Source organism: Salvelinus alpinus, chromosome 12, assembly GCF_045679555.1.
Source record: "Salvelinus alpinus chromosome 12, SLU_Salpinus.1, whole genome shotgun sequence".
Taxonomy (NCBI): domain Eukaryota; kingdom Metazoa; phylum Chordata; class Actinopteri; order Salmoniformes; family Salmonidae; genus Salvelinus; species Salvelinus alpinus.
Genome location: NC_092097.1, coordinates 13,399,758 through 13,416,435, shown reverse-complemented (window position 1 = coordinate 13,416,435; position 16,678 = coordinate 13,399,758). Strand labels below are relative to the sequence as shown.

The 16,678-nt window shown below is 42.4% G+C and overlaps 1 protein-coding gene across 1 annotated transcript in view; it reads right to left on the bottom strand.

The window, feature by feature from the left end:
- Positions 1-312: 312 nt before the first annotated feature.
- The window catches only part of LOC139535565 (RING1 and YY1-binding protein B-like), a 38,505-nt gene continuing 22,139 nt past the window's right edge, over positions 313-16,678 (bottom strand). Inside the window, exons 3-5 of the mRNA XM_071335083.1 lie at positions 7,328-8,026; positions 3,192-3,275; positions 313-2,182 (exon numbers count right to left, since the gene is read on the bottom strand). Of these exons, the coding sequence (XP_071191184.1) occupies positions 1,933-2,182; positions 3,192-3,275; positions 7,328-8,026 (1,033 nt within the window). The 3' untranslated portion in view covers positions 313-1,932. The remainder of the gene's footprint in view (positions 2,183-3,191; positions 3,276-7,327; positions 8,027-16,678) is intronic.

The window sequence follows — 16,678 nt, the reverse complement described above, 5'->3', positions numbered from 1 at the left end:
AGTCTATAGGTAGAGATTGAACTGGCCTGCTCAGGCCAACTGGTTCTCTGCAGGGGGAGATACTGTACGGAGGACAGTGGAGCAGAGGCTCAAAGCACAGGGCTTTACATGGCTCCAAGAGCTTCTGAACACTGCAGAGTTCCCTGCAGCTCACTGCCCATTGAATGCTTTTCATTGCCTTTCATTGTTCTCTAAGTAGAGAAACTGACTTGTGATTGAAATAATGTTAGTGTTGTTATTTTCTGTTCTGCTTATTCTCAGGTTTATCTAGGTAAGTTCCTTATAAAGTGGACAAGAATTACACCATTTAAATGGATTATATTAGTCTTTATTTAAAATGTATTTCATTTCACACATTTTATAATTGCATCTCAAATTGTTATTCAGTTGTCTATGTATCATGTCAATATGAAATTCCTTTGGTCCTTCAATAAATAAAACTAAGATATACACATTTATTCTTTATACAATTTAATACATTTAAAGAGGAAATTAGGGTCTATTTTCATCTAAGGAGAATGAGAATTAGAACCATTTAATTGGTTATTTAGGTAAGTGTTTACTGCTTTGAAAATGCAAAACAAAAATGTAATATTATTCTATTAGCTATATCATCTACTTGCAATGTTTCTGCCTTCACTTAACCTACATATTGGAGTCTTAAATATATCTTAGCAGAAAAAGTCACTCAAATCAATTCTCAAATCGTCATGAACTGTCCAGGCCTTTGCACTAAATAAACCGGGAAAAAACACAACTTTGTAAACCAGAGCATTCAAAAAAAACATTGGTAAAAGTTCGCTAAGACGTCTAAAAACCTGAAGTCCCTTAGCATCAGTTGGATATCATAAACGGTATATGGCATCACTATATTACAGTTCAAACTGTGGTCTTGACAGGTGGATCTGAACTTGACCTTTCCTTCAGTCATTACAGAAATAAAAAAGGTACCACACCTTTCCTCAACTGGCTAACCAATATTAAAGCGACGGAATGCAAAAACATCAACAACTTTAGTGTTTTTCACAATAGCCTACACTATAGAGTTAAGGACAGGAGACACAGATTGTATAAGATTGATATATAGCATCTGACTAAATGATAGACAAAGGTTTGGGTGTGTGTTGAGTTGACATTGTAGGCCCTTCAAATCAAAACAAAGCAGGTGACCTTTATATGCTGCACATTCACCTCTACACATCAACCTGAAAGACCACATGGAGGTTCAAACAAAAATCAGACACGAGTGTAAGAGAGTGAGAGTGTGCGAAAGAGGGAGAGAAAGAGAGCAAGAGAGAATTTCTGGGTTATTAGCACTTTTGTTGGATCGTGTGAATGACAGTCCCACGTCGGAAACTGTTTCACAGTGTATCGATGTAGCACCAGTGTGTAGTGGTCTCAAGCATCTTGTCCCATCCTACCAGTTCAACCATCAAAACAAGTGTCAAAGTGAGAGATGGGTACAACTACACAGCAAAGCCTCAACAAAAGAAAAGTCTCTCAAAGTATAAGGGTGCAACAAGTAATAAATAAGGGTCATGTTTCAGAGTTGCTAAAATGGTGGTGGTTATTGTGTACAGCAGATCATTTCTTTACACAAAAACAAAATGTCGGCCACACATCCACGTACAAATATCAAACAATACATACAAGTGTCAGGAGGCCACCGGTGGGGGCGCTATTCCCATCAGCCCCACTCTCCCGCCTGGGCCATGCTCAACGTGTACCCATGATTGGACGTTTCTCCATTAGGCGCACGCCATGGGCTGCTCCAATCAGACCGCTCCAATCAGACTGCTCCAATCAGCTAGCTCTCTCAGCATCCTGGGACGGTGATGGAAGGAAGGCGGAGGCAGGAGGCAGGAAGGTGAAATATCTCCCCCTAAGGGATCCGATCCACAGAGTCATCACGGAACACCTGGACTGTAGGGCTCAGAAGGACTCGTCGTGTCCCACAGAGAGCTCTCCTTTGGGGGTGGAGGCGCGAGACGAGCTCTTGTCCATGCTCTCGGAGCCAGAGCTCTGGTGGCGCTGCTCGGAGCCCGAGCTGGACGTCACGGTGGACGAGGATGTGGACGAGGAGCGGGTCTTCTCCTTAAAGTCCGTTATGATGACCGTCACGTTCCCCACCGTTATGGCTAGCTGCTGAGCGGTGCTCCGGTCAATGTTCTTCAGTTTGGGCCTTGTCAGCAGGGGGGAAACACAGGGTTAGGATTACATTGATAAAACTGCCTTACTAAGATACAACCACATTAAGGTGTGTAGTACAGTGTGGGTGGTTAGACCCAACCGCTCATTTCAATGTATACTACAAGGCCAACAGGAGTAAGAGGGAGAAAGTGAGTGGGTTTAGAACATGAAATAGCATTTATGAATCACTTGAGTTTGATTTTGGGATTTTGGCAACAAAGTCCTTTTCTACTTACCCAGAGTCAGATGAATTAGTGGATACCGTTTTTAAGTCTCAGTGTGCAGTGTGAATAAAGTTGCTAACTAGTGTTAGCACAATTGCTTGCTAACATTAGTGCAATGCCTGGAAGTCTATGGTAACAGCTAGCATGCTCCCCTAGACGTCCAGTCATTGCGCTAAAAACGAGTTAGCATTGGCCCACAAAACTATGTCTAACTTCCTTCATACTGGATGCATAGACATAACAATGGTATCAATGAGTTCATCTGACTCTGGGGAAGTAGATAAAGTACATTATTGGCAAAATTCCAAAGTATCCCTTTAAAGCGGCAATCAGCAGTTGAACAGTGTTCTCCCCACCTTCGTTTCGGGAAAAAGCTAAGAGATGGGGCTGGAGAAATGTAAGCACAAATTCATATACAAAGCTATGGATCCATGATATTAAAAAAATGAGTTTTAACCATGTATTGAGACTATAGTCTTTGTTCACATTTACTTTTACAAACATTGGAGTAAAACAAGCTTATATTTCGGGTTCTCATGGGGTACGACAGTTGAACTAAGCTCATGAGACATTTATAGGTTATATTCTTCAAGCATCCATGGGAACATATTCATTTATTAGTCCAAAAATGGATGTAGCAACTGCTGATTGCCACTTTTAGAATATCTTGTACGAGTTCCAATTTAAAAAATGCCATGACAGGTTCTCACAATGTCCAAATGGAAGATAAGGTCAGTACTAGTAGTGAAAGACATCTGTAAGAGGAGAATGACCCACCTGGAGATGTGAGAGTTGTTGATCTTGGTTGTTGACTCCCCAGACTGTATGCTGGGTAGGCTCTGATGAACATCTGTCTTGGGTCTGCACAAAAAACACAGTAGTATATATATGGATTTTTTTTCTTCAGGGGTTAGATCAGCTTTAATATTGCAGATAGATTGTAGCTTCCATCAATGTAATTGTCTGAATCACTTTCAATCCTCCATATCTTTTTTTTGCAAATACACATACATACAGTTGAAGTCAGAAGTTTACATACAACTTAGCCAAATACATTTAAACTCAGTTTTTCACTATTCCTGACATTTAATCCTAGTAAAAATTCCCTGTCTTAGGTCAGTTAGGATCACCACTTTATTTTAAGAATGTGAAATGTCAGAATAATAGCAGAGAGAATGATTTATTTCAGCTTTTATTTCTTTCATCACATTCCCAGTGGGTCAGAAGTTTACATACACTCAATTAGTATTTGGTAGCATTGCCTTTAAATTGTTTAACTTGGGTCAAACGTTACGGATAGCCTTCCACAAGCTTCCCACAGTAAGTTGGGTGAATTTTGGCCCATTCCTTCTAACAGAGCTGGTGTAACTGAGTCAGGTTTGTAGGCCTTCTTGCTGGCACATGCTTTTTCAGTTCTGCCCACACATTTTCTATGGGATTGAGGTCAGGGCTTTGTGATAGCCACTCCAATACCTTGACTTTGTTGTCCTTAAGCCATTTTGCCACAACTTTGGAAGTATGCTTGGTGTCATTGTACATTTGGAAGACCCATTTGCGACCAAGCTTTAACTTCCTGACTGATGTCGCTTCAATATTTCCACATAATTTTCCTTCCTCATGTTGCCATCTATTTTGTGAAGTGCACCAGTCCCTCCTGCAGCAAAGCACCCCCACAACATGATGTGTCATGCACAACGTAGATGTCCTAACCGACATGCCAAAACTATAGTTAACAAGAAATTTGTGGAGTGGTTGAAAAACAAGTTAACGACTCCATCCTAAGTGTATGTAAACGTCCGACTTCAACTGTATATACATGTTATGGGCACAGTATATTTTACATTAGTTATCTTGTTATTAGTCCCAACCTTCAGCTCCATTCAACCCCTCCAATTTATCTCTTAACACCATCCATATTGGATTCTATTTGCCATATATTTTTCAACTGTGCTGTTTCACAAAAGTTCTGAACCTTTCTATTTTCATTGTTTCTACAGTTTGTAAATACACATTTTTGCAAAAATTATTATTATATTATTGATCGATTGACTATGACTTTTCAGATCGCCCAGTAGTGCTATCTGCAGGGTTAGCTTCAGGTAAATGTTGCAATTCTTCAGCCATTGCTGGACCTGTGACCAAAAACAAGCTGCATATGGATAGTACCAAAACAAATGATCTAATGATTCTGCCTCTTCGCAGCAAAATCTGCAGAGCTGGGAAGGTTGTATCGCACATATAAATAACATTCTATTGGTTGCAAGAATTCTGTATAATAATTTTAATTGAAAAATTAAAAGTTTTGAATCTGGCATTGTTTTGCTTATTAGTTCATAAACCATGCACCATGGAATAGGTACATCAAAAATCTAAACTATTTTGCAATCTATATGGCACAGTGGTACATGTTTTGGTCCTTAAATGAAATTGGTATACATTTTTATATATATTACAGTTTTCTTTAACCAATTATGGTCTTTAATGCAGGGCCAACAGACAAGTTCCTTACTTTTTCCCCCTTCCACTTCCCTCTTCTATTTTTGCGGTAACGCTGAAATACAACCAAACAATGAGTTGGTTGTAAGTTTGAGTAGAGCAGACATTTCTATATGTTTTAGTCAGCTGCATGTATGACAATTTACTTAGATTATAGTTTTTTATTTGTTATTCAAACAAATTCATAAAAAATAAAAATAAAAAAATAGTATATTTGAGTTTAACCACAATATTTGTTGTATTATTTGTTCTGTCTTTTCTGGTAGATTAAATTGAAATTGCAACCAACTTTCAATGGCTTATTTTAAAAATAGCGATATTTGGGAAATAATGTGAGAGGTTATAATCTGAATTAAGGGAAAAAAGCCTTTCATGAACATGGGGTGAGACATCCTTACTAATTTACTAGAGAACCAGTTTGGATTTAAGTATGACTGAAGCCATTAGTGAGAGGTTTAATACTTTAATATTTAAGACTTTCTGCCCTCCGAATGTATAGTCATTATATAAACAGGCCTGTTAATTTTTGTCTTCCTTGCCATTCCAAATAAAATTGAATCTTTTTTTCTCATACAATAAGAAAAAGACAACCGTTCTCCAGGTGTAGGCAAGACCATAAGCAAATAGGTAAATTGGGATATGACTAAAGAGTTAATCAGGGAGATTTTTCCACAAATAGAAGGGTATTTACCTTTCCATGATAGCAAGATCTTATGTATTTTTTACTAACCTTTTATAAAAATGTATTGGAGTATCACGATCGTTATATGGTGGAAGAGAGGAGGACCAAGGCGCAGCGTGATAACAATACATCTTCTATTTATTAAAGACGAAAATGAAGAACACTTCAACAAACGTGACGCTATAAACAAATAGTGCAGACAGGCAACTAACAGACAATAACCCACGAAATATCCAATGAATATGGCTGCCTAAATATGGTTCCCAATCAGAGACAATGATCAACAGCTGCCTCTAATTGAGAACCAATCTAGGCAGCCATAGACATACAAACACCTAGACTAGACACTGCCCCTGATAGTGGACAACCTTGATTTACTCCTCTCGACAGTTTAAAACTGGGGTTACTAGGGTTACTATACACAATTTTAACCCATTTTATAAGAGATTCTCCAAAATTGAAATGTTCCAAGCATTTCTATAAAAACTCCAGTCATACTTTATCAAAAGCCTTTTCAAAGTCAGATATGAATAGCAGGCCTGGTTTCCCAGATGTTTCAGTGTTTCCAGTACTTGCCTTATTTTATCTCCAATGTAAAAAATCTGTCTGATTAGAATGAATAATGTCTGACTAACTTTTTAATTCTATGCGCTATACATTTTGCTAGAATTTTCCCATCACAACACTGATAAGATGCCTCTATTGTTTTTTTGTTTTTTTAAATGGACTGGATCTTTATATTTCCCACTTGTATCCTGTTTCAGTAATAATGAAATCAGACCTTCTTGTTGAGTGTCTGATAATCTACCATTTACATAAGAGTGGTTAAAACATGCTAAAACGGTCCTCTGACTATATCAAAAAAGGTTTGGTATACCTGAAATGGTATGCCATCCAGCCCTGGAGTTTTCCCAGAGTTAAAGGCTTTAATTGCATCAAGAAGTTCCTTCTCTATAATTTCACCTTCACATGAGTCTTTCTGTATGGCTGTTCATTTAAAGTTATTAATAGAAAAAAGTCCATACAATTAGCTTCGGTTAAAGGAGCTGAAGGAGACAAATGAAAACACATGCTTAAAGTACTTTGCTTCCTCTTTCAAAATATAATTTGGTGAATCATTGGTGACTCCGTCATTTGTAACAACTTCCAGTAAATTATTTTTGGAAGCATTTCTATGTTGAAGATTAAAAAAAGAATTTGGTGCATTTTCCTCCATATTCCATTCAGTTTGCTTTATTATTATAATATATTACACTTGATCTTTGTTGAATATGTTCCTCCATTTCTTTTTGTTTTTCCTCCAACTTATTCTGAGCCTCTATGGTACAGTTTTCATTGCCATCTATCTGTTCTGTTAGACCTTCTATTTCCTTTGTTAGTATGGATGCCTTTGACCTAAATTGCTTTTGTTTTAGAAAGGAGTACAGAATTGCATGGCCTCTAAAGGCACATTTAAAAGTGGCCCATACAATAAGTGGATTTGCTGTACCTATGTTATGTCAGAATTTTAAAAATAAATTCCTCAGTCCTAGTTAAAAACAAGTTATCATCCAATAGGCTTTGATTCAATTTCCAATATCATCACCCACGTGGAAATTCAGTAAGAGTAATGTATATGCCAATTATTTGATGGTCCGACCACAGAGGAGTTAATTAGTAAAGTTCATGTCTGGAGAGGAAAGATACTTACAAACAATGAACAGACATCTTATTCCTTTATAAAACACACACTGACCTGATCTTTTTGATGCTGGGTTTCTTGGCGATGGGCCTGGCTGGGCTGCTCTCTTTGATGCTGGGTTTCTTGGCGAAGGGCCTAGCTGGGCTGCTCTCTTTGATGCTGGGTTTCTTGGCGATGGGCCTGGCTGGGCTGCTCTCTTTGATGCTGGGTTTCTTGGCGATGGGGCTGGCTGGGGTGCTCTCTTTGATGCTGGGTTTCTTGGCGATGGGCCCGGCTGGGCTGCTCTCTTTTAGGCTGGGTTTCTTGGCAATGTGCCCGGCTGGGCTGCTCTCTTTAATGCTGGGTTTCTTGGCGATGGGCCCGGCTAGGCTGCTCTCTTTGATGCTGGGTTTCTTGGCGATAGGCCCGGCTAGGCTGATCTCTTTGATGCTGGGTTTCTTGGCGATGGGCCTGGCTGGGCTGATCTCTTTACCTTTTTCTTTCTCCTCCTCTTGCTCTGGCTTTTCTGCTTGGTCGTTTTCCGGCTTCTCCTTATCGCTCTCGTCTTTATCCAGGGGAGGTTCTCCTTCTCCTTCTTGCTTCACTCTCTCCAGAAGCTCTCCCTCGGGGTGCTCCCCCTCCCCGTCCAAGAGCTCCCCGTCCGGGCCATGCTCCCTCTCAGGCCTCTCCTTCCTCTCCTTCTTGGGCGGGGGAGGCATCGCGTACTGTTGAGCCACCTGCTGGGCCACCAGCTGGGAGTTGATCCTGGGTTTCCTGTAGAGGCCAGGGCACAAATAGGGATTAGCAGGCAGCAGCAACTCCAGGCTCAGCTTACTCAGGACAAGATGACCATGAGCAGCCCCTGCCTGACCACATAGCAACACACACACACCATCTCTGCATCATCTTATAAGGAGTTTGCTGGATTGAGTCACAGTGCCTCTGGAGTGAAATGGTTAATGTACACACACGGCTGGCTGACTGGATGCAAGTGACAGCTCTTGGTCGGGCTGGTCTGTTTGAAGAGTAATCTCACTAGATCAGTGCTATAATAAAATGCATGTGGGGATCCCAAGGTGGGACAGTTGGAGCATGTCATTTACGTCCTCTAATCTGATTACTGCAGCATTGGCCCCATGTGTCACAGACTGGGATACACAGATTTTTATTTATTTTACCTTTATTTAACTAGGCAAGTCAGTTAAGAACAAATTCTTATTTTCAATGACGGCCTAGGAACAGTGGGTTAACTGCCTGTTCAGGGGCAGAACGACAGATTTGTACCTTGTCAGCTCGGGGATTTGAACTTGCAACCTTTCGATTACTAGTCCAACGCTCTAACCACTAGGCTACCCTGCCGCCCCAGATACGTGCAGCCGCTCACTTACTAGCTGGCTAGCCCACCAGAGCAGAATGAAGTCACTCTCTGTGGCTCTCTGTCGTCACTCACACACAGACACACCTAGCCTATTCTCTTTGAGCCAAACCATTCTCGTTCAGCAGGCAAATGCGTTGTGAGTGAGAGATGGAGACAAATGAGTGCCTTGGTGGATGAATAAAAATATCTAGGATAAAAGGCTCATTACTCTTCATCCTGAGAGGTTAGAAGAGGTTCTTCATGGGGGGGAAACACTTCAGTCAACTGAATGAGAGCGCGAGGATTATCGTGTGAATAACTCCAGACTAGGGGCTGTTCTTAGCCCGACACGAAGCAGAGGGCCGGGGAAACAGCCCTTTGGAGGGTGATATTAACAATAATTCCCGGGTTATTGCTTTTATAAAACAGTTACTAACATATTTTTCTAAAGAGTACATGTTTCCATTCAAATAATTAAAGGGCCTCCCGAGTGGCGCAGCAGTCTAAGGCGCTGCATCGCAGTGCTAGTGGCGTCACTACAGATCCGGGTTTGATCCCGGGTTGTGTCGCTGCCGGCCGCGACTGGGAGACCCATGAGGCGACGCACAACGATCCCAGCGTCGTCGAGGTTAGGGGAGGGCTTGGCCGGCCGGGATGGCCTTGTCCCATCGCGCTCTAGCGACTCCTGTGGCGGGCCGGGCGCATGCACGCTGACACGGTCGCCAGTTGCACAGTTTTTCCTCCAACACATTGGTGCGGCTGGCATCTGGTTAAGCGAGCAGTGTGTCAAGAAGCAGTGCAGATTGGTAGGGTCGTGTTTAGGAGGACGCATGGCTCTTGACCTTCGCCTTTCCCGAGTCCGTACGGGAGTTGCTGCAATGGGAGTAAATTCATTTTTTTCATCCTTCCACGATATTGTCCGGGCAAAAGTCGTTAGCCAAATGAACTGGTTGTCCATTCCAAATGTTCAAAGCAAAAAAGGATGCCATGCAGGCTACAGTAACTACTTCATTGCTAGCTAGCCAACTAGATCAAACACAATCACACCAAGCAGCTGAAATGACAGCAAATTTATTTTACCTTTGTTTCTATTGCCATTTATTTGGATATATCCATTATAATCATCCTGATAAATGAATTCACCCAGCTCAGAAGTTGTCAGTCTCTTCATGTTCATTCTCTCTACGAAAAAAAAAAACCTGCAACGTTGTTGCACAGGTCAACGACAAAGGCAGCAAGGTTTAGACTAGAGGTCAATCGATTAAATCAGCATGGCCGATTAATTAGGGCCGACGTCAAGTTCACAACAAATCGGTAATCGGCCTTTTTAGTCGCCGATTACATTGCAATCCACGAGGAGACTGCGTGGAAGGCTGACCACCTGTTACGCGAGTGCAGCATCAAAAGGACATTGTGGCTGCAAGGAGCCAAGGTAAGTAATTAGCTAGCATTAAAACTTACAGTTGAAGTCGGAAGTTTACATACACCTTAGCCAAATACATTTAAACTCAGTTTTTCACAATTCTTGACATTTAATCCTAGTAAAAATTCCCTGTCTTAGGTCAGTTAGGATCACCACTTTATTTTAAGACTGTGAAATGTCAGAATAATAGTAGAGAGAATTATTTATTTCAGCTTTTATTTATTTCATCACATTTCCAGTGGGTCAGAAGTTTTTAAAAATGTTATTATATATTTTTTATTATAATAAATTTTACCCCCTTTTCTCCCCAATTTCGTGGTACCCAATTGTTAGTAATTACTATCTTGTCTCATCGCTACAACTACCGTACGGGCTCGGGAGAGACGAAGGTCGAAAGCGATGCGTCCTCCGAAACACAACCCAACCAAGCCGCACTGCTTCTTAACACAGCGCGCCTCCAACCCGGAAGCCAGCCGCACCAATGTGTCGGAGGAAACACCGTGCACCCGGCTACCTTGGTTAGCGCGCACTGCGCCCGGCCCGCCACAGGAGTCGCTGGTGCGCGATGAGACAAGGATATCCCTACCGGCCAAACCCTCCCCAACCCGGACGACGGTAGGCCAATTGTGCGTTGCCCCACGGACCTCCCGGTCGCGGCCGGCTGCGACAGAGCCTGGGCGCGAACCCAGAGTCTCTGGTGTAGTGGGTCAGAAGTTTACATAAACAACCAAATACTAATTGAGTGTAACTTGGGTAAAACGTTTTGGGTAGACTTCCACAAGCTTCCCACAATAAGTTGGGTGAATTTTGGCCCATTCCTCCTAACAGAGCTGGTGTAACTGAGTCAGGTTTGTAGGCCTCCTTGCTCGCACACGCTTTTTCAGTTCTGCCCACAAATTCTCTATGGGATTGAGGTCAGGGCTTTGTGATACCCACTCCAATACCTTGACTTTGTTGTCCTTAAGCCATTTTGCCACAACTTTGGAAGTATGCTTGGGGTCATTGTGTATTTGGAAGACCCATTTGCGACCAAGCTTTAACTTCCTGACTGATGTCTTGAGATGTTGCTTCAATATATCCACATAATTTTCCTGCCTCGTGTTGCCATCTATTTTGTGAAGTGCACCAGTCCCTCCCGCAGCAAAGCACCCCCACAACATGATGCTGCCACCCCCGTGCTTCACAGTTAGGATGGTGTTCTTTGGCTTGCAAGCCTCCCCCTTTTCCCCCCAAACATAACAATGGTCATGATGGCCATTCTATTTTTATTTCATCAGACCAGAGGACATTTTTCCAATAAGTACAATCTTTGTCCCCATGTGCAGTTGCAAACCGTAGTCTGGCTTTTTTATGCCGGTTTTGGAGCAGTGGCTTCTTCTTTGCTTAGCAGCCTTTCAGGATATGTCGATATAGGACTCGTTTTACTGTGGATATAGATACTTTTGTACCTGTTTCCACCAGCATCTTCACAAGGTCCTTTGCTGTTGTTCTGGTCCACTCCACAAATTTCTTGTTAAAACCTGTTTGGGCTAGGGGTCAGCATTTTCACTTTTGGATGAAAATCATGCCCAGAGTAAACTGCCTGCTACTCGGTCCAAGATGCTAATATATGCATATTATTAGTAGTATTGGATAGAAAACACTCTGACGTTTCTAAAACTGTTTGAATCATGTCTGAGTATAACAGAACTCATATGGCAGGCAAAAACCTGAGAAAAAATCCAACCAGGAAGTGGGAAATCTGAGGCTTGTAGGTTTTCAACTCAGCTCCTATTGAATACACAGTGGGATATGGGTCATGTTGCACTTCCTACGGCTTCCACTAGATGTCAGTCTTTAGAACATTGTTTCAGGCTTCTACTGTGAAGGGGGGCTGAATGAGAGGGGATTGAGTCAGAGGTCTGGCAGAGTGCCCAGAACTGGTGACGCACGTTCATGAGAAAGGTATCTCCCGTTCCATGGCTTTTCTACAGGCAATGGAATTCTCCGGTTGGGACATTATTGAAGATTTATGTTAAAAACATCCTAAAGATTGATTCTATACTTAGTTTGATATGTTTCTACGACCAGTAATATAATTTTTTTGAGTTTTCGTCCGACCTTTCCGCTGGACTTGAACGCGCGTTTGGATTTATTTACCAAACGCCCTAACAAAAGGAGGTATATGGACATAAATGTTGAACTTTATCGAACAAATCAAACATTTATTGTGGAACTGGGATTCCTGGGAGTGCATTCTGATGAAAATCATCAAAGGTAAGTGAATATTTATAATGCTATTTCTGACTAATGTTGACTACACAACATGGCGGATATTTCTTTGGCTAGCTTGGGCTCTGAGCGCCGTACTCAGATTATTGCTTTTTCCGTAAAGATTTTTTGAAATGTGACACAGCGGTTGCATTAAGGAGAAGTGTATCTATAATTCCATGTATAATAGTTGTATCTTATCAATGTTTATCATGAGTATTTCTGTCAATTGATGTGGCTCTCTGCAAAATCCCCGGATGTTTTGGAAGCAAAACATTACTGAACGTAACGCGCCAATGTAAACTAAGATTTTTGGATATAAATATGAACTTGATCGAACAAAACATACATCTATTGTGTAACATGAAGTCATGAGTGTCATCTGATGATCAAAGGTTAGTGATTCATTTTATCTATATTTATGCTTTTTGTGACTCCTCTCTTTGGTTGGAAAATGGCTGAATGCTTTCTGTGACTAGTTGCTGACCTAATATGTTCTGCTTTCGCCGAAAAGCGTTTTTGAAAATCGGACACTGTGGTTGGATTAACGAGAATTTTATCTTTAAAATTGTGTCTAATACTTGTATGTTTGAGAAATTTGAATTATGAGATTTCTGTTGATTGAATTTGGCGCCTTGCAATTTCATTGGCTGTTGGCAAGCGGAACCCCAGTCCCAGACAGGTTAACAAACTATAGTTTTGGCAAGTCGGTTAGGACCTAAAATTTCTTAACTGGGAATATTGAAGACTCATGTTAAAAGGAACCACCAGCTTTCATTATTGTTATCATGTTCTGAGCAAGAAACTTAAACGTTAGCATTTTTTACATGGCACATATTGCACTTTTACTTTCTTCTCCAACGCTGTGTTTTTGCATTATTTAAACCAAATTGAACAGGTTTCATTATTTATTTGAGACTAAATTGATTTTATTTCTGTATTATATTAAGTTAAAATAAAAGTGTTCATTGTTCATTTAGTATTCTTGTAATTATTACAAATAAATAAATATAGAAATTTTCCGATTAACCAGAATCGGGTTCTTCTTTTTTTTTGTCCTCCAATAATAGGTATCGGTGTTGAAAAACCACAATCGGTCAACCTCTAGTTTAGACTAATCACAACTGTTGCAAACCATATGCTAACCTAGTAGCATAGGGAAATAATGTCTAGACACTTTTTTCCAGGGGAGATGAAGTTTATTAATTGCCTGGCTGGGCTGTGGGACAGTGGAACTGTTAACAGGCATTACCCAGGGCTTGTGGTGAATAACTTCCTGCTAGCAACCAATCAGCCTGTTTTATAACAGATTTTAAGTCCCTATATCCCCCCCCCCCCCCCCCCAAGTGTCACACCACACATACACACAGTTCGAGGTCTAAGATGTGAGGGGTGAGTGCTGCGTGTCCCGCCTGCCTCCCTAATGGACAACAGCTGGCAGCAGGGGGGGGGGGGGGGGGGGTCTTAGGGGCAGAGAGAGAGAGAAGACCATAGAGTGCCACAGACACAGGGTTAGCCAAGATTTGGCTCTCACCGGCACAGATAATCACATCACTGGACTGGGCCAGCTCAGTGAAAAATACCAGAGTATACCACACACATACACACTCAACCACGCCTGAGAGGTGCATGGTTTTCCAGCTACTCAGGAGGCACAATCCACCTATGGCATAGCCTCCACATCTCATCTACTGCATTGCCAAGAGGTCCTGTTTATTGTCTAGCTGTTCAGAGTGTATCATGTTTAAAGAAACTCTGCAGGTTTGAGGGCAGATGGGCACTTCCATGCTTTCTAATCCACCTGCCTGAGCCTCAGACTGAACTGATAAACAAGCTCTGTCTGGCTCCTAGAAAATGTAGCCTACCTGTTGACTAGAATACCGATGAGGTGCTGACTCGTTCTCTCAGAGAGTCTGTTATCATTAAGTTGGTCATAACATGAGCAGAAACTTGATGACAATACTGAGTGGAACTGTTCTGATACAGCTGGCGCTGCTCAATACATATTTTAGACATGGCCCCCAGGCTTTACTTATGGTTCATTTCAGATGTGGTTGTCTGATTACGATGGGTACATTGATAATGATGCATGGCTGATGAGGTCTATTTATGGAGAGGAGAGTGTTTTTCACAAGGCTGCTGGAGTGATTTACCTTAGAAACAGCACATCCTGGATATCAACCCTTTTACTTTCTCCCGACCTCTCCCGACCTCTCCCTGTCTCTCTATCCCCATTCTGCAGGAGATAGAGAACCCACCGTCTCTCCCTCAGGGGGGACCAGTCGATCAGAAGGCAATCAATTGCTTCATAATATGGCATCATGTCGTAGCGCTCGCGCCACGCTCCAATCAATAGGCAGGCTGTGGTGAATGCTGATGACCTTGTAGTGACTCCACCCAGCACAGCTGGCATGGCTCTGGAGCTGCAGCATAAAGCTAGCCTACTCACTCACTCCTGCAGAATCAATGCCAGTCACACTCCACAGGAGAGGAGGGATTGACATGCTCACGGTCAGCAGCATCTGGATAATGAGACACTCAAAAAGAAACTTAAGTGACTTGACAAGGTTTGAGCAACTTCGTCTCCAACGGCAGTGAATATCGTCGCCAATCCATCACAGGATTTGGCAGGACGCATGCAGACCAAACACTCGTAAACAGGTTCTCAGCGCAGCCCGCGTCTGACGGGCCCAGAAATCATTTCCCGTGGCAGGTTAAGCTGTCAGCAGAGTGCTGGAGGTAGAAAGTGAGCGTGATTGATTGATTGGCTCACCGCCTCCTTGGCCCATCACCCCAGACCCATCACCCCAGAGATTTGTGTCAGACGGAGCAGCAGCAGAGCTCAGCCCAGAGAGAGGGAGGCAGCAGGAACAGCCCCAGTAGTTAAGCTGTGATTCAGTGCCAGCTGTAACTCAGCCATGGAGTTGTTGCTGGCATGATCGGAGCGCTGCTCCCTGTTGGCCTGCCCTGTGGTGCGCTTACTCTACAGTGTATTATTAAATTTACCAGCTACGTCACTGCTGCTCTGAACACCACCACTCTGACCCATTTACACGGCTGGCTGGCTGGATCCACACCACCGGGCTGGCCACACTCACCTTGCTGGTAGGCAGGAAACCAGCGTCACTGCGTCTGTACCAAGCCACTTCTCACTGAGAAACACCAGATAAGCCTAGACCGATTAACTTCCTCCTTTTCACACCTCCATAGATAATGATTGACATTGTCTCTGCTGACTGCCCCTTAAATTCCCCTTAATATGGGGTGTGGATTCTTACCCCACAGGAGGCTATGAAAAGACTGTCATCAGCACTAAACACTAAACCCAGGCAGACTGAGACCTATGGTTATGCTGCCAGCCACACCTACTATATTGTCAATCATAAGAAGTACTTCCAAGGAACTACTCATGCATGTCAATATTAGCCTCCTACCTGAAGAGCATAGCAAGTGGAGACCTAGAGATGCCAATAACATACTGTTGAACTTAAAACCAAGCAGTGTTGTGACAGAATTGAGATATTGAGTACTTCTGTAGAGACAGACACGGAGAGAGAGGTGATCATACGACCACAGGAAAGCCTTCATTAACACGGCTCTTTATTTTGAGTGATAATTGGACAGGCTATTACTCCCAGCCAGCCACAGACCGAGCATTCAGCAGGGTCAGCTCGAAGAGAGGCCTAGACAAAAATGTCCCCTCTAACAGGGACAGCCAACTGTAGTCAGACAGTAAGATTTCATCTGAATCTAAAAAAATACTGTGCACCTGGAGTTATGACTACACGATTAATCGTATTCAGATCAAAATTGCAATATTGGCATGTGCAAATATCCATATCGCAAGAGGTTGCAATTTTCTCCTTTCTTTGACACTTAACACAAGAAAAACTAGACTATGGTACCACCTCCAATGAGAGGCGCTAGACTCCGTTCACTCACCCTCTACATGCACAGAGGATGCTGACCAATCACAAGAGGGCTCTCCCACTCTCTGCACGGCATGCACATACTGGCCAATCACAAGTGTCCGCGCTGGTGAGGAGAGAAGGGGCTTCACCAAAGACAGTACAGTATGAGGTTCAGAAACTCTGTGGCTTTACCTCAAAGTGTGTGTCAAACATGAATGCTGCAAGTGCTAATTAAAATTTCAATTTGGTGCCGAAGGGAGCATCTTCAGCAGTATTTTGGCAAAAATATCCCCAGAGCTGTGGTGACAAGAGGCAACACAACAAAGGTATTCAATCATTTGAAGAATAATCACCCACACTTTGCGATGATTGCATGGTAAAAAAAAGAAGTGCCTAACAGCAGCAAAGCCCCTAAACCACAACCAACCATGTTAAACAGGCATCGATTGTCCATGTATTTTCAAGTGTAACGCCCTATGAAAAAC